Source organism: Schistocerca serialis, chromosome 5 (genome assembly GCF_023864345.2).
Source record: "Schistocerca serialis cubense isolate TAMUIC-IGC-003099 chromosome 5, iqSchSeri2.2, whole genome shotgun sequence".
Taxonomy (NCBI): domain Eukaryota; kingdom Metazoa; phylum Arthropoda; class Insecta; order Orthoptera; family Acrididae; genus Schistocerca; species Schistocerca serialis.
In genome coordinates, this window is record NC_064642.1 from 718,280,659 (window position 1) to 718,308,323 (window position 27,665).

Sequence of the window (27,665 nt, forward strand, 5' to 3'; positions counted from 1 at the left end):
GTTACCTCAAGGCGTTAGCCCACACTTCAGCAGATGCCGACTCGAGATTTGCTAATTTGATGACCATCCTGTCCAGATGGCCAGTATTGAGAAGTACCAAAGTGTATTTTATATTACAGCAAGTGGCCACCTGTTGCAGTGGGCCCTCGTGCATTAGAATCTTTCCCTCCTTGGAAGAATTTGGCTCTCCAAATTTTCTCTGCTGCTGTAGCTGCAGCTTGTTAATTTTAAACAGTTCTTCTCACACACTTTCTGTCAATCTTTGTCTCACATCATGTATGGGAGTCCCTCTTGATGCACTTCTTCCTCATGAGTGCTGACACAGGTGGCAGGTGGGTAGGGTTGAGATCTATATGGCACTACAGTTAAGATAACAGTGGTGCTTGTCACGAGCAAAATTATGAATGTGACTGATGTGAAGGTTCCCCCCTCCCTGCATGCAATGAATCTCCTGATGTTGCTCCATCGAAATCCAACCATTCTTTTGGCTACAATCTGATCCAAGGAGGTAAGAAAGGTTGAGACCAGGGTAGTGTTCAGAAAAATCAGGTTTCCTCCAGGGAGAATTTGAAAGGTAAAATCAGGTTTTTAGAGTAAGAGATAGGTGGTGTTCAAGGAGGTGATTGCAGTAATTGTGGTGGGTAGCTGAAAGGAGGTAACAGAGACAGCATTGATTAATAGACCTTGTCCTTGTAACTTTAATCATTGCCTATTAGTTAACGGTCTCTGGTCATAGCAACTGCAGATGACAATTACCAGATCTGCTACTGAAAAGAGCAAATGTGAGTTTCCTCATTGAAAGTGTTAAATTCCTCCCTGTAATCACTTCCTGAGGACATTCATCTGTCGGTTATCTATGCAGAACAGGTTGAGTTTGTATGACCGTACAATCTTATATACCAGTTGTGTAGGGCATACTGTGACTGGCTTGGCCTTACACTGCAGCAATTCTAAAAGTGAAGAGTAGTGCTGGGATTTTTTTGTCGGGCATAAACAGTAGTAAACCCTACACCTTTAGTAACCTTCTTTCTGTTAAAAGTATGGACAACTACTTTCACACATACTACTGATACTGTAACAGGTACACATTTCACAAAATAATCAATGTATTGCACTTACTAACATCAATGTTTCTTTGCAGACTAAATTAAATGCACTAAGTTTCTAGAATCATCATTGTACGTACTATAATAGGTCGCCCCATGACCAAGGGACATACGGATAACCTGGAGTAAATAATTCATTTCACCATGTTTTACATCTCCTCCCTTCCCCTTCCATCGTCTCTTTCGAGGAAGCTGCTGGTAACTGTGGTGGGACTTTTGCTGCACCTTTAAATTTTCAGACTTGTCTCACGTGTACCACAGTGGTATGAGTGCAGAATTGCAGCTTTATATTGACCAGAGAAGTTATTTCAAATGCCCGATAAGGTTTCTGGTACCATGTAATGAATTTTTTTTTTCTTTCCTTTAAGAAAATAGATGTTGGCAACATTACCCATTTCCCAACATGGTATGTGGGTAGCTTGAGCACTCTTTTTGTGCACCCCACCTCCTTCAAACTAGGGAGTCCAGGTGACAAAATATGTACATAGTAAATTAATGTATAGTTGTTAGTTAAGTTGGATTGGTATAGAGCTCTACTTCAGCATGCATTATATGTTTATTGAAGATGGTCAGCTACACCTTAAGGTCTCATTAATTGAACATGCTTCTTTACTCAGCTGTTTCTGCAGTAAATTTTTTTTATTAATTAAGTCTATACTTTCAGGCTGTGACAGCAACGAATGTCAGGCAGCAGATGACATGGTGGATCCAGAAGAATTGAGGAGGAGAAGACTTGCATACCTAGAGTCTGTTGAAAATCAGTCTTCAAACTACACAAATCATGCCCCAAACCAGAACCAATTGAATACTTAATATTATAGTTTTGTCTTCAGACTCTAGTCATTTTTTTGCACAAATTTGTTTTAAAGAGGTTGTCAGTATTTAGCTAACCATAAAATCTCTGAAGATTTGATACCATTGCTAATAAACCTGTGATCTTTACAAGAGAAACTAATTTGTATGGAAGTTTTAGACTGAATTTTGTACTAAAATAATGTGGTTTAATAAGTAGTCAACTAAAAGTTGACATAAGAAACAGGATAAATCCTGTACCTGCCTCTTAAAACTGTATTGTCTTTTCATAACTGTTTATAGCAGGTCTAACCCATGTGACAGTTGATGTTAATTCATGTGAGAGCCATTTTCAGTGTTGTGGTCAATTGCAGCATGTTTTCTGAAAAATGTAGTTAGCTTCTCAACTTGTTTATACACCAGTTAGAGATCATTAGATATATACTTAATCTTAAATTATAACAAAGAGCATGCCGTACTTCATAAAAGTGAATTTTTGATTCACCGAAAGATTCTAAATTTGTATTTATTGAAAGAGAGAGTAAATAGTATTGTTTGATATTCTGGACAAATGAGCTGTGGCCAACAAACAATAGATAAGCAGTATTAATGTAGTATACGTTTTGCATTTCCGTATGTAGTTCTAATGTGTGCTGTTGAAAGAAATGTACTGCACGTAACACGTATAAGTTTTAAAAATGTGGTGCATATTACCATTTACAACTTTTTATCAAAAATTTTTTTGTAACACTACATGTGGAAACAGCAGTTCGAAATCTGAAAAAGGGGTAAGCAAGTGAGCCAGCCCAGTTTGGTCTACCAGCCTCTGTGTCACTATATTGCTGTCTGGTGGTTTATTTTGTGGGATGATTAAGTAATGTAAGGAGGCAGTCAAATGAAAAATAGAAAAAAAGTAAACTGTTTATTATTTCAAAAGTAATTGCCATTTATCCCACAGAGAGACAAGGCAGACTGCGCCTTCATGGAAAAATGTTTGCAGTTGCCTGTGGAACCATGATTGTACACAGGCACGCACCTCTTCGCCGAGAGCAAATAGACGGCCCGAATGCATTTCTCCAGTGCCCCAGAAATATGGAAATCACATTGAGAGAGGTCTTTGTTGCCAGGATTGTTTTGACTGTGCTGCGGAAGTTTCGCTGGGAAGCCCTTAAGACGCACACACCTGGGTATAAATTGAGGTTCTGTTAGCAGTCACAAACATCTTTCCATATGAGATAAATGTATTAACAGTTATGATAACTACTTTTGAAATAATAAATAATTTATTTACTTTTTTTCCAACTGTCTCATTTTGACTTGACTGCCCCTTACAAAGGGTGCTCGTACAAGAGTTTGTTGGTTGAGGAAAGGGGGAGGGGGGACTAGACCTGGGAATATAGAATATTTTTAATATTTTGGAAGGTGAATGACAGCTCGTAAGTAAACACAAAATAAGTTCCAGTTCTCACCCTGTTAAAAACCTGTGTAATACTGACTTTTAAATCATTTTCTTGAAAGAAAGACGCCTGACTTCACTATATTTTTTTTCCTTTCCTTGAGAGCTAAAGAGGGGTACATGGCCCCGAGTATTTGACAACCTTGTCCACTATAGTTACTGAAATTATTGGTTAAAGACAGTAGTACATTGTAGATAAGAGTGAAAACTGGACAACGAATTAAGCAAAACTGAGAAATTTACATCTAGAGAAAAGTGTTAAGAATCAGTTGTGCAAGTCAAAATATTAGATACAAGAGGGGTGGAAGAAGTTAATAAAAATATTTAAAAATGGGATGATGATAAGACGGAATTGACGTTTAATACTGCTGATAGACATTTATAGAAGTAGATGTGATGACAGTATCTTATCTTTTTAGTGTTGGAAGTACTAAACATGTCGCCTCCAGAAGGAAAATAATGGCCAACAATTCTGTCTCATATTTATTAGTTTTTTGAATAGAATTTTCCTTTGACAGGATTACATTATAAGGCAGAAAGTTTAGCTAAGCAGTACAGAAGAACCATTAAAAGTAAAATTGCTTGTCAGAAGATAAATGTAAAACACGTTATGCATCTGTTGTAAAGGCCTGTTACGTAACATCAATTGTATTTCATGGATCACATAGTGAGTGATCTCTAGAACATGGAAAACGGTTAATGCACTTTTCATTTCTGTGCAGTAGATGAAATCACTTAGCATTATGGAAGATTGTGACATTAACAGTGCTAATATTAATGATTTTATAACCCAGTATGTTAATTTTAAGAATATCTGTGATGTGGAAGTAGGATCCCAACAGAGAGATCTTACCCCACCCCCTTCACCACATTACTAGCAAATCATGTTGTGCTCTGGTAGGTTATTGGATATCTGTGTACCCATGTACATCTCTGTCTTGGATTAATGCTAAGTACTTAGACTTTGTACTCATTTGATGTTCATACTTTTCACTATTTCTTGAGAAATGGAAAGTAATACTAATGCCAATGGCTATTAATGAAGCTGTGTACTGTTGAACCCTTGTCAGAATACCAAATGATCTTGAAGAGGTCTCTGCATGATGTTCTACAACTTATGCCAGATATAATTCTTATTGCACACTTTTGTATTCTGAAAGTATTTCACTGTAAGTTGAGTTTTCCCAAAGATGATGCAACATATTAGTGACTGAAAACAGCAGAATAAGCTAGTTTCTTCATTTCTGTGTCACCTACGTCAGTCATCGGGCATATTATAAATGCAACCTCATTAATTCTAGGATGTAGATTTTCTATATGGTTGTGATCTTTCTGTAGCCCCAAAACTTAGCACTATCCACTTCTTGTATTTTCATTGTTGGTGTAAGCTATTTTTATAGCTGGTGGAGTTTTATGTGAAGCATGTATGAACTCACTCCCATCAAAATTTAGTGATTATTTGAAATGGCTCATGTGTTGATGATTTGAGATATTTAAATGGGATATTACCTTTGTTAAACACACTGTATAATACCAACATGGACACGCAAAAAAAGAATTAATATTATGTAAACACTTGGATTGCATCTGATTCAAGGTGATAGCAGCAAAGCACCTGACTCTGTCACAAAGTCTATGGTGCCCCACTGTAATTGTGCAATGAAGAGCTAGCGTGGCTAGTTATTCGCACACTATTTCTTTTCCCTTTTATGCCAGAAAGCTGTGACTGCTGTTGTTCAGACAGCAGATAGCATAGTTACTATTGCAGAATTGAACCATGTCTATGGGCTTACAAGGAAAATATATTGAGTCCAAAAAAGTACTTTTGAGATTAATCAGTTTTGAATTTTGATTGTTTTTGACACATTGAGTTTTGCGTTTATACTCTTTTTATTAGGTAGTACAAGTATTACTCTCCAGTGTGACAAGTAAACCATCACCAATGAGTTTCTAACAGTCATATTTAGAATTATTGCTTGCTCTGCCCTCCACAGTAGGTTTGGAATCTTGTCAGTTCAGTCATCAGATGTTAGTAGCTGTTGTACAAGCCATGTTGCTCCCCGGGAACAAAACTGGCTCAATATAGTTGTGGGAGGTCATTCTTTTTTGCCGTGCTTATTGGCAATGGGTTTGAGTATGTGGGTGTCAGTTGCTTTGGACAATAGGCGGCCATCCCTTTCACTGAATTCTGATTTGTTGGTATTCACTAGATTGCTTGTGCTTGTATTGCAGCAGCCAAGGAACTTCCTTTGTGCACCTAGAAGATTTCACTTTGAGCCAGTTCATATCACCTGTCTCATTTTTTGCCACCATGTTTGATACCTCCTGAAGACTGGCATCTGAATGCTACAGTCCCTGAATTTTCTAATTGCAAAGCCTCTTTGATTGGGCAATTCAAAATATTGCCAGCCCTCTGAGTACTATAGACAAGTACAGAACCGTTGGCATTATAAATTGCGCTGTGCATTGAATCCACGTCCATGTATGTGTGGCCACTTTCTAAAAACTTGTCTTCTACACTCTAAAGGTGTGTAATTTGCACTATGTACAGAAGAGCAGCTAATATTTGTTATTTGCTGTTTTGACTCCCACATTATCAGAAAACAATGAGACCTCTGTAACATGTTCAGGGAGAGATGAAAGATAATTGAACAAACCAATACCAATTTCTAAACTATGTGTTTGGCATAGTGGTCTCTCAAACTGTCGGACTGTAGACGAATTTTTCTGCTGTAGTACGATGGACTCACATCAGAAGATGGTATACGCAAAACCAGCTATAAATCAAAAGTAGTAGATATAAAACCAGGGTCCCTGGCACATTTCTTCTTGTCTACCGTTTTGGCTTCAATGCAATCTTTTCGTTTCTGACACGCATGTTATTGATACTTCAGTAATATCTTCTCATCGTAAGAGCATGTTGATATTTGTGACACAAAGTATACTGCTCTTTCTTTGGTTTATAAATTGACATATTGTATTCGTAACCAAAAATTCTTCTATATATGATTTGTGTAGCTGTCTGCTTACTATACTTCACATCTCTCCTTGTGCTAATGATAGATTTTTTTGTAATAGTAAGTGTCCTATCCAGGCAGAAATCTTTTATCGATTTCCTTGAATAACGCAATTCCACAACTGGAAAACTCACTGTCTCACTTTACTCCTTCAATCACTTCAGGCTTTTTTTGGTTTGGCAGTGTGTTTTCCTACCATATCCTCACTCTCAAAAGTGCTATGATTAGATTTGTGATTGAATGCCACCAGAATAACTTTGCTGCTGATACAAAGTATTTTCAGGAAAAATGCACAGCAAACTCCAGACTTTTTCTCCTCTCTCCTGAAAGAAATGTTTTCTGGAATCCTTACAAGGCACGAAATCGTCCTTGCGAGGCTTTCTTCTTTTTGGATATGCTGCTGATACCGCTGTGAAATATTCATTTTGTATTTGAGCAACTTCCAGTAGGTGAAACATATCTCCTCTCAGCTTTATTTGGGGGGAGGGGGCGGGGATGCGTACACTTACATCTGCACATCATTTACATTGTTAGTGATTTTTACCTTACAAAACACTAAACGCTGCCTGAACAGACCGTGAAGGCCCAACGGCCCACAGGCATCACTGGATGTGGATATGAAGGAGCATGTGGTCAGCACAATGCTCCCCTGGCTGTATGTCAGTTTACAAGACTGGACTTTCAACTTATGCTGTAAATTTTTCATTTTGTGTGGTAATCCTTTTCTTCTTTTTCTTCTCTATGTAGTGGATCCATTTGCTGGGACTAAGATTTCTTGCACTGGTTCCCTGCATGCTGCATATTCTTCATTAATTTTTGCTTTTGAATGACAAATTGATTTTACTCACTTTGGCATTGGAAAAGAGCATTTGGCGTCATTGGGCAGGAGGCCCCTTACGGGGCAGGTCCGGTCGCCTTGGTGCAGGTCTCATTACATTCGATGCCACATTGGGCGACCTGCGCACCGGATGAGGATGAAATGATGATGAAGACAACACAACACCCAGTCCCTGAGCGGAGATAATCCCCAACCAAGCCGGGAATCGAACCTGAGCTCCTTATGACGGCAGTCTGTCACGCTGACCATTCAGCTATCGGGACGGACACTTTGGCTTTGAACTATCATTTGTAACAAAAATAATTGGCAAGTTGTTGAATTAATTTAGTAATAAAGGATCTATTTTAGAATTAGGGTGCTCTGAAGTTATTGCAAGAAAAGAATTACCTTTGGAATCCTCAGAACTAAAATGGTAGTAAAGAACTACATCTGAAAAATCGGTTCCAAAATCATTATCTCCATCATAGTGTCATGTTCACTTGTAGTTAATGAAACCTTCCTGAAAAAGTGTTAATTATTTTTGATGTTGTTCACAACCTTTAATAAAACATCTGTCAGTGTTAGCATTTATGGCTGGATACAAAGCATAAAACAATTTATTTTATATACCTGTAATAACATTCATCCCATGTTCTCATAATTCTTTCCTTCTGGTGGTGCTGTTTTCACAGCCCTTGGTAGATCTCAAAACAATTTTCCAAAGTGTACTATTTAAATTACAAATTATAGCCTACAAATATCAAAGTAATTGTTTGTTGTGTGTTGACTATATGCACTGCTTGCCAGTATTTACTTCAGAATTTTCCTTCAAAGCTAGCTACACATTTCTTCCTTAGTCATAATCCTACTGTAATGAACAGCAAAGACCACTGCTATATTGATTATCCACATGATCACTTGTGGATTAAAATCTTTCTGCGTGTATAAATAGCTAAGAAATTGTGTATTGAAATGTACAGACAAAAACTAAGTGCACTCACAACCTTTTTTTTTCCCCCCCCAGTCAACAAAATGATAGAAATTTAATTGCAAAAATGGGGACTTAATTTATTTTCCCAGTAAGTAGAGAACTCTTAATTATTAAAATTAATAACTCACTTCTCACATTTTTGGACTTAACGAATTTTTCTTGTAAGACCATGATACCATCATCTTCTTGATATCTGTTGGATGCTGTGTAAGTGGAACAATGATGATCTCGTGTTCTGTGTTCTCATGCGGTGTGAACTTGACAATTCAATTACGGGCCACATAATATGCTGCTGCCAGGATTCACTGCGTAAGATTATTAACACCAAAGGTACAAAACTTTTGATTGAAATACTAACTGTCATTTAATGTGATATATTTTGAAGATGACTGGAATTTGATTTTGAGAAGCAAACTTAATAATGTTGCATATCTTTCCCCTGAACTTTGAAAATAGCTAAAATATTCAATAACAGAAAGGCTTATTTATTACGTTTCATACAGACTGCTCTTGTATGATTTGAAATTTCTGTTCTCTGTTTGCTGGCTTAATATTTGTGCATTGGCAGTGGACTGAAAAGAAGTTCAAAATTTTAATGTAAATAATTGTAATAAAATTTCGATGCAATAATTCAGTCTTTAGTTGACCAATTGTGGATAGTCTTGACACACTGTAACTGCTTCACAGCCATAGCATGTGAGGTCTTCACTTTCCTATGAGATTGTCTTTTTCATTCCACCAGTAAACATTTGCCTCCTCACCTTTTTCACAGTTTTGGCCGATATTATACTGTAGTAACCTCGTACTTAATTTTGATCTAGTAGGCCCGCAGATTTTTACTGATAAATTAATTTTCGGAAGTGTCTTGGGGACAGCTTCTTCATTTGTCCATAGTCTCCAATGCACTGTTGGCGTTTTGTTTCACCCTTTCTTCACATATTTTAATTCTACGTACAGACTGCTGTGTTGTTTTCAGTGTTGAAGCTCTCTCTTGTTGAGAATGCTTTACAGCAAGTATCTCTCAGGCAATGCCTATCTTGAATGTTTCATAAGAGTGAAAATTTCATTCTGAATGCCTGTTTTCTTTGGCAAAAGGTAAACTTTTCTCCCCGTAACCTCAAAATATTTCACTTCCTCAAAACTGGCATCAAAACAATGAGCTCAGTGCACAAAAAATGTCTTATTTACTTGCAGAATGTATAGTTCCAACAATAAATAATAATTTTTGCTTTCAATTAGCAGCAATACCTAGGCTTATCCGATTAACAGCAAACAATACTGTTAAAGTGAATCACTAATGAAAACATTTCAGCTTAGAAATTAAGTCAATATTATGAAAAGGATAGTCCTTTTCACAAATTGTCTTTATTACATCATGGATTTTAGTACCCATCCTCCTCAAAGTAACTCTCAATAGGATGTTGGAAGAACCAAGAGACTTGGTCTACAAGGACAAACACTGTATATTTTTGCATGGATAAGTCATGTGCTCAATAATTCATATTCTTGTGCTTTCTGTTTTAAAGTTGTTTCATGTGACCTCATTCTTTGATAATTAAATGGTACTACTTCCTCCAACCCTTTCATCTATTCCTTATTACGGACAGAATATTTCTTTTCCTTTCCTTCGTTCTTTTTCTGCCAACTATTGATCATGTGACCATTTCAATTCTTTCTCAATTGCTCTTTTCTTTTGCTTCATATTATGGTTTGTCTTTTGCCATGTTTCTTTTTTAGTTCTTCAGACCACGTCATACTTGTTCTCTCACCTTTTCTGCCTTGGAAGCCTTCTAAATTTAACACTTTTCTTATAATAATCTCTTTCTGTTTTTATGTTGTGTGTTTTTAAATATTTTTCAACTTTTCAGATCTAGCTTGTTAATTTCTTGCTCCTGAAATACTTGCATATTTGTTTTGACCCACCCGGATAGCTAAATGCATTAAAGCCTCCGCTCTCAGGACACAGAGTGGCCTGCGGGTCATGGACTGAATCAGCCTTGTGGATTGACAACAGGTTTACAGATAGCCTGGTATGGTTTTTAGGTAATTATCAGATTGGTGTCCAGGTTCTGCCTCAGTTGCACAGAATGCAAATACTCTGCAAAATGATGTCACATTTGACACACAGATTCTGCCCTAGGGAAGAACTGGCAAAAGCTTTGAAATGCCTTTCAGAGTGGTGATCTCATTGTAATAATAGCCTATATATAGATATGGTTCTCCATGAAATTGGGGAATCATCATACCAGTCCCGACTCTGCATTGGCTGGATATAGGGCACCGGACTTGATGGGTGGACTTGAGTATTTGTTTTTTCAGCCTTTTGTCATTAATTGTGTATATATGTCCAAAAAATTATGGTTCTTCTTTCCCTTATTGTTTCTGTTGTTTTGTTTGCCTTTTCTGTATTATACATTTTATTTGTGACAAGTTCTAGCTGCTTTCAGAATTACTTTTCTTCATGAATGTAATGTATGTGTTTTCTTTTTCCCAATGTTGTAAACCAAAGTAATCTGTGGATTGGAAACACAGCATTCCTATAAAATTTGGTTAGTGAGTATTGCTCTCCCATAACCTGATAAATAGATATTTTTACGTGTATGTTTGTCTTTTCGTATAGGTAGAGCGTGTGCTTGATAATACTGCTGAACAAAATATATTTCTCTTGTGTCTTTTATGTTATCATTGTTCACTACTTGATCATTTTTCTTATTACCTTGAATTTTAACATTTTTACAATGGCCCTTAGCCCCGATATGGTAGCAACTGGTTTGTAACTTTATGATAGTTCTAGGCAGTTCCTTTCCAGTATTGTTCACTATTTATACTGTCCACTTTTCCAATGCTGTAACATTTCAGGTCAAAGTGAGAAGTTTTTTTAACAGCTACATCAAAGTTTCTTTTAATGATTGGGAAACGTAATATTTTATTTTGTAATATTAGTTTCTTTTTTAACCTCTGATGTTAGTAATCTAACATGACTGAAATGCAAGATTATTTTAACCAGGACCATTGATAATGTGGATACAAAGAAAAAAGTGTGCATACACAATAGAGTAAGGTTGAATTATTGTTGGTGGTGGTGGTGACGACGACGACGACGTCACGAATAAGAGATAAGTTATCTGATCCAATCTGCTGTTGATTTTACATTAGTATAGCTAATAGACAAAACATAGTTTTGGAAGTAACTAAACATTTTTGTTACTGTCTATGGTTAAATTTTGTTGCATACATAAATTAATCTACTAAATGACAAATGGCTCTCATATTTCAATATTTGTAGTTATTAAGTATCTAGATGATATGTTGTAAATCATTAATATCTTTATTTTCATGTGTACTATTGTTAGGAACATAAAAATAAGTTTGTGTTTCTTTCAGAGTATTTTAACATGTAATTATCGAAGCTTTTATTGATATAATAGGTAATTTTGCAGATTTATTTTTCCTGTGAACTCAGAACTAGACCTGCATTCTTTTATTGTTGTGACAATAAGTTGTTTGTAGTAACGTGACTGCTGTGTGAGACATGTACAGAACTCTTTAAGTCAAATGAAGCCTGTTTTTAGCATGTATATTGTGGTCGTGTTTGTTGAATAATGTAAACATTATATATACATATATATATTTTTGCAGATAAAACTTTTTTCTCCTATATTTAACTTTACTGATATTTCACTTTGTTGTATATATGTAAGCACTATATTGTTTAATGCTGATGTTTGTTGTTATTTCCTTGTGTTGGTGGTCCCTATTAATTTAAAATTTTGACAGATATATTAGATACAGTATTAATTCGGAACTGTTCAAACTAACTGTGACTGACTGTACGCATAGATGTGCCACATGATTGAGTGTTGTTTATAGTGGTATTTCTCCAGTAAATTGAATTATTTATTTATACAACAGATAGTACTTAATGAAAATCTGGATGCAACACATGCAATATTTTGGAATTAAATATTCCTTTTTTAAAAAAAGTAAGTGTTTCAATTTTTCATGTGTAATGTAAAAGAGCCTCAAACACGTCCATTTCTGTTGCGTGAATGTATTTCATCTGGCACCTGATACATAGTGCGTAAATCTGATCTCAGTAAATGATATTGTGTTGAAGCTGTTCCTATCAATAAACCATATATTTTAATTTTTTCCAGGAATCAAAAGAGGTAATAACATTCATCATTTCAGTGAAAGATGTCAAATGTCTGTAACTAGAATATTGGTTGAAAATTTAAAATTTTATCAGCTTGTACAAAAATACTAAAATGTAATTTTGACTTCTTTAGCTGTGTATCAGATTTATAGTTCATACAATTTTGGCACTATTCACTATCAGAACTTAGTAGCCATTCGACAAATTTCTGTGGGAAGCAGGGATTGAGTTAAGAGTTGATCAGAATATCTATGCCTACTAAGATATAACATTACTTGCATCAACTATGGACAAGTTACAACTATATACTGAAATGTCCTGAATGATGGAGCTGATACAAATCATTGTTAACGCAGCTCTTAGAAGGTAGGTCATACAAGAAATAATTGGTTGTGGAACATTTTAAAGATTTGAAACGTATAAATTATAAAAACAATCTAGTGTTTTGCTGACATATATAGTTTACTTAGTAAACATTAAATAGATTTTAATACTTGTAAAATTTTTGAAACAATGAAAAGTTCCATTTAAACAAACAGCACAGCCCATGAAGTTAACAATATCAGTATACAGTTGATGAATGGTTTAATTACAGCAAAGCAAACAATGTGTGTCCAACACAAGAGAATATTTTGTGTGGATTATGACCAGGTAATCGGTACAAAATATTCTCTTGTGTCGGACAGACAGTTTGCTTTGTTGTAATTAAATGTAACTGCAATGTAGAAGCTGTATGCTGGACTAATACTCAAAACTGAATCAATTCACTTTGTGGCAGATGCCCTTGCAATGCACACTACCAACTTTTCACTATGCAGCACTCTGGATTATTATAATTGTATACACTTAGCAGGCATGAAGTCTTTTCTCACCTATACAGTTGTTTTTGCATATTAACAACTTACAACCTTTTGGTTGCATTTAATGCAAATTTTTACCAATAAACTACTGAAGTCAAAATTTAGCTGAAGTCATTTCACTTTTATGATAATTTCAGGGACCCATCAACTGTTTCAAAAATTAGGCTGCATTAGGCAGTATTTTTCAAGTACACCCATTATTAACTTTCTCAGTTACTTGTATTGGTGGGTTACAAAATTAACTGCCTATCTGTATGACTTTGAATTTCAACATGTACTAGTTGAATGTATGAAGAATATTATTACATACTTTCTAAATTTCTGAACAAAGAAAACATTGTTGAAAATCATAAACAAATGGATAATTAAGATTGAGCTAACATCATATTTCATGTTACAAGTGTAATCTGTGTTCCTGCATATTCTACATGTTGGTTTACGACCTAATCTTTAGACAGTCATTAAATTAATTGAATTTGTAGGTGAAGGAATAGGTCAGAGTGAAAGTTTAAAAAAAAATCATGTAATGTATTCGCAGCTGCGAATGCAAACAACCGTCAGCTGAACGATGTCAGGTGAATGACGACAATTAAAATTTGTGTTGGACTGTGACTCAAACCCTGATTTCCCACTTTACATAAGAGGAGAGGTCATCTTAACAGATTCGGTTATCCATACACGACTCACGGCCAGACCCAAACTTCCATATACTGTCATTCCTGTGTCACAACCTTCACTCATACACACATTATGTGAGTCCCATACAGAAGACATTTTAATTGAAAGCCGCTGCCTGGTATCGGGGGATAAATAAGATATTGCAGTGTCTATGTTCTTAAGAAGAACGATGCATGCATATCTGAAGGAACATTGTATCATTCTTCTTAACACAGGTACTGCAACTTATTAACAACACATGTGTTGCAATATCATTTCAAAAAGTGTTTAAAAATGTTATTAGTGGCTCACTGTCCAAATATTTTAAGAAACTTTGACTTAGTTTTGTATTAAATCTTTCGGAATTGTTTTCTCTCTGAATTCTTGAATTTCATAGATGTGATACTTGAAAATCTGCTAACCATCATCAGACCCTTGATCTCAAAAATTTTCTTATAACCTTGAAATTTTGTTTCTTTTTTTTCTCTCTTGAAAGCATCCAAATCAACAGTTTGTGAGGGTACTTTTTTTTGTTACCCTCAGTCAAGTCTATTATGACACTGGAGATGTACTTCCTTACTGTGCATTTAAAATGATACAGTTTTTAAGTCTTGGTTTTGTTATAAGAACAGCAGTTGATGATTTATTGTTACAAAGGAAAATTTAGTCAAGAAAATTAATAAATTGTGAGATAGAATCACTGGCGACTACTTAACTTTAGTAGGTAAAAGGTATAGTACTGACAATAAAAGTAAAAGCAACACACTGTTTAGCTGTCAAAACTAATTGTTTTTATTTTTTTAAGAGAGGGATATGTTGGGAAAGGTAAAAGGGAGGTACAGATTGTTGGCAAGGTCCCAGGATCCTGAACAACTTTTTACGTGGGGTGATAATTACTGCATGATGCATAGGACAAAGTATATTGACAACTACACAGGTATTTGGGTTTCCATGGCAAGCAATGTTTAGGATGGATTTTTAATACTGCACAGACAGTGATTTCACATGCATAAATCACAGCACATGACAACCATGAGCATTAGTGAGCTGGACATCACTTGACCTCTGCAAAGCCGTAAGAAGTGATTGATGACCTGCCACGAGTCAGATCACTGCCAATTTGAATGCTGGACATCAGGAACTTATTCCAACCAGCACTGTAAAGAGACAAATGCACCTCAGAGGTTTCAGCAGCTGACGATAGACATTGTACCTGCCTTTCCATAACTTTCGGACCCTCAGTATGATTCTGACGTATTTTATCTAGGTTTCAGTAAATCGAAGCAAATAAATTTCAAGTGTTTTCGTAGAAAGGTAGGTAGGTAGATCAAACTGGTTTATTTAGCTACTAAAGTTATCAGAGATAGAACATTAATTTAGACGTGCAATGCTGTTTAGCTGTCAAAAAAAATTGTTTTTATTTTTTTTAAGAGAGGGATATGTTGGGAAAGGTAAAAGGGAGGTACAGATTGTTGGCAAGATCCCAGGGTCCTGACCAACTTTCATGTCCCGTGAACCATGGACCTTGTCGTTGGTGGGGAGGCTTGCGTGCCTCAGCAATACAGATAGCCGTACCGTAGGTGCAACCACAACGGAGGGGTATCTGTTGAGAGGCCAGACAAACGTGTGGTTCCTGAAGAGGGGCAGCAGCCTTTTCGTTAGTTGCAGGGGTAACAGTCTGGATGATTGACTGATCTGGCCTTGTAACACTAACCAAAATGGCCTTGCTGTGCTGGTACTGCAAACGGCTGAAAGCAAGGGGAAACTACGGCCATAATTTTTCCTGAGGGCATTTACTGTATGGTTAAATGATGATGGCGTCCCCTTGGGTAAAATATTCCGGAGGTAAAATAGGCCGGCCGAAGTGGCCGTGCGGTTAAAGGCGCTGCAGTCTGGAACCGCAAGACCGCTACGGTCGCAGGTTCGAATCCTGCCTCAGGCATGGATGTTTGTGATGTCCTTAGGTTAGTTAGGTTTAAGTAGTTCTAAGTTCTAGGGGACTAATGACCTCAGCAGTTGAGTCCCATAGTGCTCAGAGCCATTTGAACCATTGAAGGTAAAATAGTCCCCCATTCGGATCTCCAGGTGGGGACTGCTCAAGAGGATGTCGTTATCAGGAGAAAGAAAACTGGCGTTCTATGGATCGGAGCATGGAATGCCCGATTCCTTAATCGGGCAGGTAGGTTAGAAAATTTAAAAAGGGAAATGGATAGGTTGATGTTAGATATAGTGGGAATTAGCGAAGTTCGGTGGCAGCAGGAACAAGACTTTTGGTCAGGCGAATACAGGATTATAAATACAAAGTCAAATAGGGGTAATGCAGGAGTAGGTTTAATACTGAATAAAAAAATAGGAATGCAGGTAAGCTGCTACAAACAGCATAGTGAATGTCTTATTGTGACCAAGATAGACACAAAACCCACGCCTACTACATTAGTACAAGTTTATATGCCATTTAGCTCTGCAGATGATGATGAAATTGAAGAAATGTATGATGAAATCAAAGAAATTATTCAGATAGTGAAGGGAGACGAAAATTTAATAGTCATGGGTGACTGGAATACAGTAGTAGGAAAAGGGAGAGAAGGAAACATAGTAGGTGAATATGGATTGGGGCTAAGAAATGAAAGAGGTGGCCACCTGGTAGAATTTTGCACAGAGCACAGCTTAATCATAGCTAACACTTGGTTCAAGAATCGTAAAAGAAGGTTGCATACGTGGAAGAAGCCTGGAGATACTGACAGGTTTCAGATAGATTATGTAATGGTAAGACAGAGATTTCGGAACCAGGTTTTAAATTGTAAGACATTTCCAGGGCAGATGTGGACTCTGACCACAATCCATTGGTTATGAACTGTAGATTAAAACTGAAGAAACTGCAAAAAGATCGGAATTTAAGGAGATGGGACCTGGGTAAACTGACTAAACCAGAGGCTGTACAGAGTTTCAGGGAGAGCATACGGGAACAACTGACAAGAATGGGGGAAAGAAATACAGTAGAAGAAGAATGGGTAGCTTTGAGGGATGAAGTAGTAAGGCAACAAAAGCAAAATGAGGATAATGGAATGTAGTCGAATTAAGTCAGGTGATGCTGAGGGAATTGGATTAGGAAATGAGACACTTAAAGTAGTAAAGGAGTTTCGCTATTTGGGGAGCAAAATAACTGATGATAGTCGAAGCAGAGAGGATATAAAATGTAGACTGGTAATTGGCAAGGGAAGCGTTTCTGAAGAAGAGAAATTTGTTAACATCGAGTATAGATTTAAGTGTCAGGAAGTCATTTCTGAAAGTATTTTTATGGAGTGTAGCCGTGTATGGAAGTGAAACGTGGACGATAAATAGTTTGGACAAGAAGAGAATAGAAGCTTTCAAAATGTGGTGCTACAGAAGAATGCTGAAGATTAGATGGGTAGATCACATAATTAATGAGGAGGTATTGAATAGGATTGGGGAGAAGAGAAGTTTGTGGCACAACTTGACTAGAAGAAGGGATCGGTTGGTAGGACATGTTCTGAGGCATCAAGGGATTACCAATTTAGTATTGGAGGGCAGCATGGAGGGTAAAAATCATAGAGGGAGACCAAACGATGAATACACTAAGCAGATTCAAAAGGATGTAGGTTGCAGTAGGTACTGGGAGATGAAGAAGCTTGCACAGGATAGAGTAGCATGGAGAGCTGCATCAAACCAGTCTCAGGACTGAAGACCACCACAACAACAACAACAAACAACACAGGTATTTGGGTTTCCACGGCAAGCAATGTTTAGGGTGGATTTTTAATACTGCACAGACAGTGGTTTCAAATGCATAAATCACAGCCCATGACAACCATGAGTGTTTCTGAGCTGGACATCACTTGACCTCTGGAAAGCCGTAAGAAGTGATTGATGGCCTGCCACGAGTCAGATCATTGCCAATTTGAATGTTGGATATCAGGAACTTATTCCAACCAGCACTGTAAAGAGACAAATGCACCTCAGTGGTTTCAGCAGCCGGCGATAGACATTGTATCTGCCTTTCCATAACTTTCGGACCCTCAGTATGATTCTGACGTATTTTGTCTAGGTTTCAGTAAATTGAAGCAAATGAATTTCAAGTGTTTTCTTAGAAAGGCAGGTAGGTAGATCAAAACTGGTTTATTTAGCTACTAAAGTCATCAGAGATAGAGCATTAATTTAGATGTGCAACAATGGTAGGTGAATGCAGCTTTATTCAAACAACTGTCATGAAATTTGGTGAAATGCAATAGGGAAAGTGTGGAAAAGTTAAATTAGTGTCATGATATAGGGATTTGTATTCCATTCCTCTCAGATATGAGTTCAGTGTTGTAACTACTGTGGCACCATCTCAAATGGCTCTGGCGGCATGACAAAAGATAAATAATTAAATAATTCCTTCACTATTACTTAAAGTGAGTGAGATTGTTGTTTTGCAAAGTGACAATTATGGTTTATTTGTTTGATGCATTTTACTTCTATCAGGGAGAGGGGAAAATATTATAGCTGGATTTTGAAACCTGAATCAAAATCACATAACATTTATTTGGAATTTTTGTGTCAAAATATTGGAGTCACTTAAGTGCTACATGAAGTTCAGGATATCCATAAATCATCTTTACAACTTAAGACTTGAATACCTTTTAAAACTGTACAAAACATTAACAAATGGTTTTCAACATGTGATAAGATAATTCATGAAGCTTTTTCCTCATTCCTAAACATCAATGTGTCCAGCATTAGTGGCACCAATAATTTCTAGTCGGAATTCAGTATCTCTCCACATATGATTCAAGCCCACCACGCTGATGTAATGAATTGAGAATGCGTACTTTCAAGTCCTGTAGATCTCTAACTTGGTTTGGTACAGCAGATACTTTACAAAACCACACAGGAAGAAGCGGATTGGTGTGAGGTCAGAGGATTGTGGTGGCCACACATAGAGCTTTCTCTTGTGGCATCCACATTTTATCAGGCTTTCAAGTTAAGTTATGTGTCAAACTTGTCACCTCAAATTTAAAAGGAAACTTTGTGAGTTATCTTATCACATATTGAAAACCATTAGTTAATATCTAGTATGGTTGTAAAAATAATTTATGGACACCATTTAGTTTTCACCTTTCAAAGCAGATCTAGCATCAATAACAGCGTGAATTTCGGGCAACTGTGACTTGTTTGCTTTGTTTTCAGTTCTTTACTGTATTCCACCTCAACCCCTCCATGGAATTCAATTGTGTCGCAGAAGAAGTTGAGTAGAACCGTGGTGTAGTGGTTATGATGCTACACTGTTGCATGAAGGGTCGTGAGTTCAAAACTTTTTAATTTCTATATTTGGTTCGAGTACATTCTAGAAGTATCCACAAATGCCAAGAGTCATTGTACTGGAATGTTCTATAGCAGTATATATACTGTATGTGTTCTGGCTGGAGGCAGTTCGCTCCGCGCTCTTGTACATGAAAGTGCTGAATAAACCTTTGTTAAGTGACGTTAGTGTTCGTCACTCATCTAATTACACCTTTTAGGTGACATTATTCTGGTGGAGGCGCCGGGTATTGGGACTTTTTATCGTTGACACAGTGGCTCCCATCAGGCCATGACAGAGCCGCCATTTACGTGGCGAAAAACCTGAGTTCGAGCCATATTCAACAGATTGCAATCTATCAGAGACAGAAGAAGAAAGGGATCTTACGGTGACAGCAACTGTGTGCCACCACATTAGGCATCCTTCCGGGTTCTTGGTGACGATGGCCAAGATCCAAACAAGTGGCTGAAGGTATATGAGCGTATAGCCAAATTTAACAAATGGGATGACACAGTGTGTTTGGATAACGTATTTTTCTACTTGGAGGGCACTGCCAAGAGAACAATGAGAAGTTCACAAGCTGGGAAGTGTTCTAGGCGGAACTGCGCAAGTATTTCGGCAACACACAATGACAGAAGTGCAAGGCTGAAGACAAAATTAGAGTGCAGGGCACAGCATCCAGGAGAGACTACAGCATCCTACATTCAAGACGTCTGAGCTCTGTAAAATAGTGGTTCCTAGAATGAAGGCGGAAGATAAGGTTGCACATCTCATGAAGGGTCTTGCTGAGGACATGCATCAAGCCCTACTCCTGAAGGAAGTTTTGACAGTAGACGACTTCATAAAATGGTGCCAGTATATCGAGACAATACATCAAAAAAGAATTACATGCAAGAAGTTTTAGTGTCTTGCAAATGTCATATCGATGTCTGTGATGGAGGAAGAAACTGATTTCACAAGTGTTCGTCGTCAGATAGTGAGAGAGGAAGTTCAGAAGGCACTTGGATTGATCGGCGAGCAAAAAACCGAGGCGCTTCAAGAGGTCATAAAGGAGGAGGTGGAACAAACATTGAACTCAATCTCTCGTCCTTCATTTCCCTTTAAAATGGTGGAAAAGTCGAGACCCAGGCGGAGTTACGTTCCTACAATGCCGCATAAGGAACCTGTTTGGGCACCAAGGAAGACTGATGTCTGGAGTTCCCAGGATAACCAACCAGTATGTTTCTGCTGCGGACGACAGGGACATGTGGTGCACTATTGTCGAGAAAGGCGGCAGATATTTGATGATACTCATGTCAGAAGACAGCAGACCGATCTTAGCCGACGCCAACTCTGGGACGCCGATGATGAACAAGAAGATATGGGTGCAGGACAACGTAGGTCACCATTGCCGCAAGCTAGCTGCTGGAGAGGATGCTCCCCAACATGCCGATCAAGGTCTCCATTGCTGTTTAGAAGCTCCAGCCAATCACCTAGCCGCTGCAACCTGGAAAACTATAGGGTGTGACCTTCCTTGGAGGTGAGGCTGATGAAGAGAAAAATCCTCCGCCATTGATCACTACAAAAATGATAGGAAACTACATCGATATCCTCATGGATGGCCAACCAGCCCAAGCTCTTGTGGACTGTGTAGCATCATATTCAGTCATTTCGGAGAATTACCGTCGTCAGTTGCAGAAAACCATATTTGTCGACAACATAACATCTCTGCTGAAGGTGGCTAATGGGAAGTATGTAAAACCTACAGGAATGTGTACCATTTGTGTGGGTATAAATGGCCATACACAGCCGTTAGAATTCATCATCTTACAAGAGTGTAGTTATGACGTCATTCTTGGATGGGACTTTTTGAAAGCTTCTCAGGCAATTATAGAGTGTGGTCGCTTGAAGATTATGCTAGACAAGATGAAATACCATGGACAGGAAGAGACACATCTGAGTGTGTGGAGACTGTGTGTGCTGGATGAAGTGATAATTCCTGCATTCAGCACTAGAAGGGTAACTGTCACAGGTCACGCCATGCATCAACCCATGGATCTTGTAGTGGAATGTAAGAGAAGCATACCACTGAAGAAAAGCTTGGTCTTCCCAGCCTCTGTCGTCTCATTTAAGAATGGATTCGGTGAATTGCGGATAGTTAAATGTCACTGAGAACCTTCCAAAACGCATGTGCATAGCAAATGCTGAGCCGTTAATTGAAGAACAGCTGAGAATCATAGAAACCTCCCATGCCGAGTCTGTGGGCGAAATTAGTGCCTCGACTATCACCAAATCTCACTAAGGAACAACAGAAGAAGCTACTTGACATTCTTGAAGAGTTCTCTGAATGCTCCAATCCACAGGTGAAGAGCAAATTAGACAAAGCGATGGTGAAGCACCGGATTAGCACTGGAGACCATCAAACAATAAGCCAGAGAGCATACCGTGTGTCAGCAATGGAACGTTGAATAATTCATTCGCGACGAGGTAGAGAAAATGATGAAGAAAGACATCATTCAGCCTTCGCAGAGCCCATGGTCATCACCAGTGGTCCTCGTCAGGAAGAAGGATGGCAGTTGGCGCTTTTGTGTCGATTACAGGAAGCTTAATAAGATAACTAAAAAGGACGTTTACCCTCTTCCACGAACTGGCGATACTCTAGATTGTCTGTAGGGGGCTAAGTTTTTCTCAGCCATGGACATTTACTCAGGATACTGGTAAATTGAAATAGGTGAGGCTGATCGTGAGAAAACTGCATTCATCACCCCTGAGGGCCTGTATGAGTTTTCAAGGTAATGCCGTTTGGTTTGTGTAATGCACCGGCAACTTTTGAACGGATGATGGATAATCTCCTAAGTCACCTAAAGTGGACAATGTGTCCTTGTTATTTAGATGACACTATAGTGTTCTCAGAGACATTTAATGAACATATAAAGAGACTGAGGGCCATTCTTAAGTGTCTCCAACAAGGTGGACTGAAACTTAATCGAAGAAAGTGTCTCTTTGGAGCAAAAGAAATACTTGGACATCTTGTGTCAAGCAAAGGTGTGCGGCTAGACCCAGAAAAGGTGAGATCTATAACGGAATTCCCTAGTCCTAAAAGTATTAGAGATGTGAGAAGCTTCCTCAGATTATGTTCTTATTACTGTTGTTTTATCAAAGACTTTTGTTCAAAGCCAGGCCACTCCAAGAGTTGTTAAAAGCTGATGCTAAGTTTATCTGGGGTAGTGCTCAACAAGATTCTTTTGATGTGCTGCGAAAAGCTCTTGACGACTGACCCTGTACTTGGTTTGTGTGATGAGAGAGCACCTATAGAACTACACACAGATGCCAGTGGGTATGGGATCGGTGCTGTTCTGGTGCAGATTTTGGATGGAAAAGAGAAGGTTACAGCCTATGCTTCTAGTACACTTACAGAAGCTGAGAAAAACTACTCAACTACAGAAAGAGAATGTCTTGCTGTGATCTGGGCCATGTGCAAATTTCAGCAGTATCTCTACGGAAGGCCATTCACAGTTGTTAAAGACCAACATTCACTTTGTTGGTGACAGGTCTTAAGGATCTAACAGGACGACCCGCCAGGTGGGCATTACGTCTTCAAGAGTATTACATTACCATAGTGTTCAAAAGTGGAAGAAAACACTAAGATGCCGACTGTCTCTCAAGAAACCCTGTGCAAGACCATGAAGACTGATGAAGATAGTGGCCGTCTCGCTGCACTCCAGCATCTCTCTGCTGAGCAGAAGAAGGACGCCAAGATATCTCAAATTATGCTTGCCATAAATCGGTCAGAGTATTTGAAAGGACAATTAGTTAATGGATTGCATTGCAAGAAAAACTCTGATCCATTTGGAAAGTGATTCCTAAACACATGCGCTTAGATGTTCTACAGAAATTCCGTTGCACACCTGAGGCCGGACATTTAGGATTTATTAAGGCCTACAATAGAATCCGCAAGAGATTTTTCTGGTCAGGTTTATTTAGGAGTGTCCATCACTATGTGTCACACTGTTCAGAGTGCCAGAGGAGAAAGGCAGTTTCTCAGAAACCACCTGGCCAACTCATACCAATTCCACCAACCAAAACACCTTTCCAGCGTGTTGGGATTGACTCCCTTGGACGATTTCCAACGTCTGCTAGTGGTAATAAATGGATTATTGTTTGCACTGATGATCTGACATGCTTTGCCGTAACAAAAGCTATGAAAACAGCCGAAGCATCTGAGGTAGCCAAATTCATCATGGAAGAAATTGTATTAAAACACAGTGCCCCAAGGTCATTAATTACGGATCAAGGGAAAGTTTTTCAATCAAATCTTGGACAGAGATAAATCATCAGTGCAACATTACTCATCACATGACGACTGCCTAACATCTGCAAACTAATGGGCATACTGAACGCCTTAATAAGACCTTGGCTGAAATGTTATCAATGTTCGTCAATGTTGAGCAGAGCAACTGGGAAAAGGTGCTACCTTTTGGGACGTTTGCATACAACACCGCCAAACAAGACACCATAATTACGCCATTTTTCCTGGTGCATGGCTGTAAGGTGACTACGACCATGGAAACTGTGTTTCCATTACATCCTGATTATGTTGACGACGACTACATAGACCAGGTGTTAACCAGAGCTGAGGAGTCTCAGTAGTTAGCTAGACTCCGCACACTGCAGGCTCAAGAAAACAATTGCCAAAGGTATGACATGAACCACCGCCCCATTGCCTACCAGCCTGGTGACATCGTCTGGATCTTCTCTGTTCGGAAGGTTGGTCTCTCTGAAAGCTCCTCAGGTGGGCGCTACTTTGGACGTTATAAGGTTTTAAGACAGTTGTCTGATGTTACTTACAAAGTTGAAGATGTTGACCCTGACGCAAGATAACAAAAGATCAGGGATACGGTCCACGTTCTTTGAATGAAGCCCTACAAGGATCCTGCCACCCAGAGTATATTCGAAGCTCCTACGACAGGCAACAAGCGGGTGATGAAGAGCGTAGCAGCAAAAGAAGTTCTAAGAAGATCAGTCATCGGGAGTCGGAGTATGCAGGACTGATGACTCGTTCCTGGACTAGGATGACGTAACACCGAGACGGTGTTCTCTTAAGGAGGGAGCAATGTCGCAGAAGAAGCTGAGTAGAACAGTGGTGTAGTGGTTATGATACTAAACTGTTGCATGGAGGGTCGTGAGTTCAAAACTCACCTGGACTGTACAATTTTAATTTCTATATTTGGTTCGAGTACATTGTAGAAGTATCCACAAATGTCAAGAACTATTGTACTGGAATGTTCTGTAGCTGTGTATATACGCTATGGTTCTGGCCGGAGTCAGTTCGCTCCACACTCTTGAATGTGCAAGTGCTGAATAAACCTTCGTTAAGTGAAGTTAGTGGTTGTCATTCATCTAATTACACCTTCTTCTACGTGACAATATTCAGTGAGTATCTACATCTGTGCTCCACAAGCCACCTTATAGCATGTGATGAAGAGTGCTTTGTATACCATTGTGGGTCTGATCTCTCCCTCACCCATTTCCTGTCACGATTGGAAATGGTCCTTTGGAAGAAAGATTGTAGGCAACCTTCCATGCAAGTCTGAATCTCTCATATTACTTTCATTGTCTTTTTGTTAATGTATACATATGAGGCACAAGCATGTTGGTTCACTCTTCAAGGAATGTAAACTCTCAAAATTTTAACAGCAAACCACACCATTGATACACAGTCTCTCTCTCTCTCTTATAGTATCTGCCACTGGAGTTGAATGAGCATATCCGTGACACTTTCTTGATTACTAAATGAACCTGTGACCAAATTAATTGCTCTTCTATTGATCTTATCTATTCCCTCTATCCAGTACAGACACCATGGACTGATAAGCAGTATTGAAGTAATGGTTAAATGAGGGTTTTGTAAGTTACCTGAATGGACTACACTTCCTAAGGATTATTCTAATTTATGTTAGCCTCGCATCTGCATTACCTGCAATTATTTTTATAAAGTTGCTCGACTTACAGAACCTACACTTACTCCCAGGTATTTAATGGATATGACTACTTCCAGTGATTGTTCTGAAATTGTATAATCATACAATATTGGGGCTTTCTGCTTTTGTATGCATAATACGTTACTTTTGTTGACATTAGAGATCACTTGCCAGTCCTAGTTTCTCATCAACATTTAAAAACGTCTGATGACACTGAGATTGTTCAGTGGTATAGCAGACAATCTGCAAAGTGTGATGGTTTGGGGCACTATTACCTGTAACACACAATCTTGCCTTTTACGTCTTGAAGGCAGTCTGAACTGCTAACACGACATCAGGGAGGTTTTACAGCCCAAGGCACTGCCCCTCTTGCAGGCCGATCCACATGGCACATTTCAGCAGGACAACAAAAAATGGTTCAAATGGCTCTGAGCACTATGGGACTCAACTGCTGTGGTCATTAGTCCCCTAGAACTTAGAACTACTTAAACCTAACTAACCTAAGGACATCACACACACCCATGCCCGAGGCAGGATTCGAACCTGCGACCGTAGCAGCAGCACGGCTCCGGACTGGAGCGCCTAGAACCGCGCGGCCACCGCGGCCGGCAGCAGGACAACACCCGGCTGCGTGTGACAGAGAATGTGCAAGCCTTCTCCACTGAATGATAGGTACGACTGCTTTCCTGGTGTGCCAGTTCACCTGTCATGTCGCCAATCAAACATGTCTGGGGTATGGTCCGTTCTCAACTTGTTTGTTCAGGTCCTCCAACAGCCACAGTTGATGCTTTGTGGACATGCCTACAAAGTGCATGACAGAATATTCTCCTGCAGCATATTCAGACACTCTTTGGTTCTACGCCACAACACCTAGCAGCCTTGATTTCAGCATGTGGTGGTGCTATTCCATACTGAATTTCTACAGTAGCAGAGGCAGTTGATCAGACCAGGGAAGGGAGACTGGGCTTCCTCACTTTTTGTGATAGTAATAGTAACAGCTTTTTTTTTTTTTTTTTTTTTTTTTTTTTTTTTTACAGTAAACTTAAATATCTTTCATCATTGAGCATGAAAGACATTAGCTTGTGTTGTTTCTTCTAGACTGCCAGCACTAGAGAACAAGTCAAAGTGAGAAAGCTTAACAGTGACCTAAGGCAGACGGAGGCGTGAAGCATATGGCAAGGAGGCCAGGCACATGCAAGGCCGCCTTTAAATACTCAGTTACCATGGTAACTAAGACTCATATAGACTGAGCTGAACTATCCACTGTGTTTTGCCCAAAGTATATTGTTGTGTTTACCTGAGAGTCACGATGCAGATTGAGATTTCTGATTAAATGCGTTGAAGAACTTGTTAATGTGGGTGGCTGCTCAGCTCCAAACTGCACTCACCATTGCAAGAATCATTTTCGCATATATACATATATATATATTTCTATGTGATCCTGAACCAAGAAAAATATGGGCCATAAATTGCCACTTGGTAATCAGGACCTGTAACTCAATTGTATATTACAAGTATGTGTTAGTAAAAGTAGTTATAAACATGAAATCAATTGTATGTTCTCACAGTCGAAAACTATACTGAAGCAGTTTATCTCAAAATTTCTTGATTCCTGAAATATTTTCACAGTATTTACTGTAGTGTATTTATACATCGTTATCATAAACATATGTACCCAAACTGAATAATACTTAACTCAGTTTCTTATATAAGTATGGTAGGACAAGTGATAATTAAGATGCCTATATAGCAGACAGGTCATTGTGAGGCAACCTGTGCAAGCAACACAACTTCCAAAGAATAAAGTTTTGACTAAAACTCCGCAAGCAACAAAGTTTCTGTCTTATTTTTGTATTATGCTATTTTTGGATAATAGGCCCATATGAATATATGTCTAGGGTTGAGTTTATGCATGATGCAATCCCTCCTCTCTACAATAAAACTGTCACATTTCTTAAAGCACCTACTTATGATTAAAAAATAAACACATCTTTTGCAAGTGCCTGTATGCAGGCAAAAAGTAATAGGCACAGGTTGCTACCATAACACCCATATTTGAAGATACTGATATGGAGTTCTTAACTCATTACATTTAATATTTACAAACTACCACATGAGTTCCAAGTCTACATTTCTACAGCTGTATAATATTACATTTCAATTTTTCTGTTGTGTAAAAAGATCATTCAAAGTCTCTCTGTACATATTAATTACTGTTTGGTATCCTTCATACATGGAATATCAAATATTTCATAAGAAATATCATTAAAAAAATTGTGTGCATAGGTTAACCACCCATGACGTAAACATTGCTGAATCCTCAGAATTGTGGGGAAAAAATGGCGTACGATTCAGCCTATTGTATAGGAGCTCTAGAAGAGATGTTACAGGCTGTCTTAGTCATATGGCTGTGGCACGGGAGGTCAGTAGCTGTGTTTCTCTTAGGTTAGTTGTCCCGTGTACAGTAGCTGTCTCGTGTGCAGTGAATAGGGATGAAGCCCAACCTTGTACAAATGCTGATGTACAACTTTCAAGGGAGGACATGATTACTTGC

At 38.4% G+C, this 27,665-nt stretch overlaps 1 protein-coding gene and 1 long non-coding RNA gene across 3 annotated transcripts in view; one reads left to right on the plus strand and one right to left on the minus strand.

The window, feature by feature from the left end:
* LOC126481171 (ataxin-3-like) overlaps window positions 1-1,969 on the plus strand; it is a 164,510-nt gene extending 162,541 nt beyond the window's left edge. For both annotated transcript variants that reach the window (XM_050104739.1, XM_050104740.1), the window contains one exon: window positions 1,771-1,969. In XM_050104739.1, coding sequence (XP_049960696.1) covers window positions 1,771-1,919 — 149 coding nt within the window. In that variant the 3' untranslated portion in view covers window positions 1,920-1,969. The remainder of the gene's footprint in view (window positions 1-1,770) is intronic.
* The window catches only part of LOC126481172 (uncharacterized), a 43,932-nt gene that overhangs the window by 5,038 nt on the left and 11,229 nt on the right, over window positions 1-27,665 (minus strand). The window lies entirely within an intron of this gene.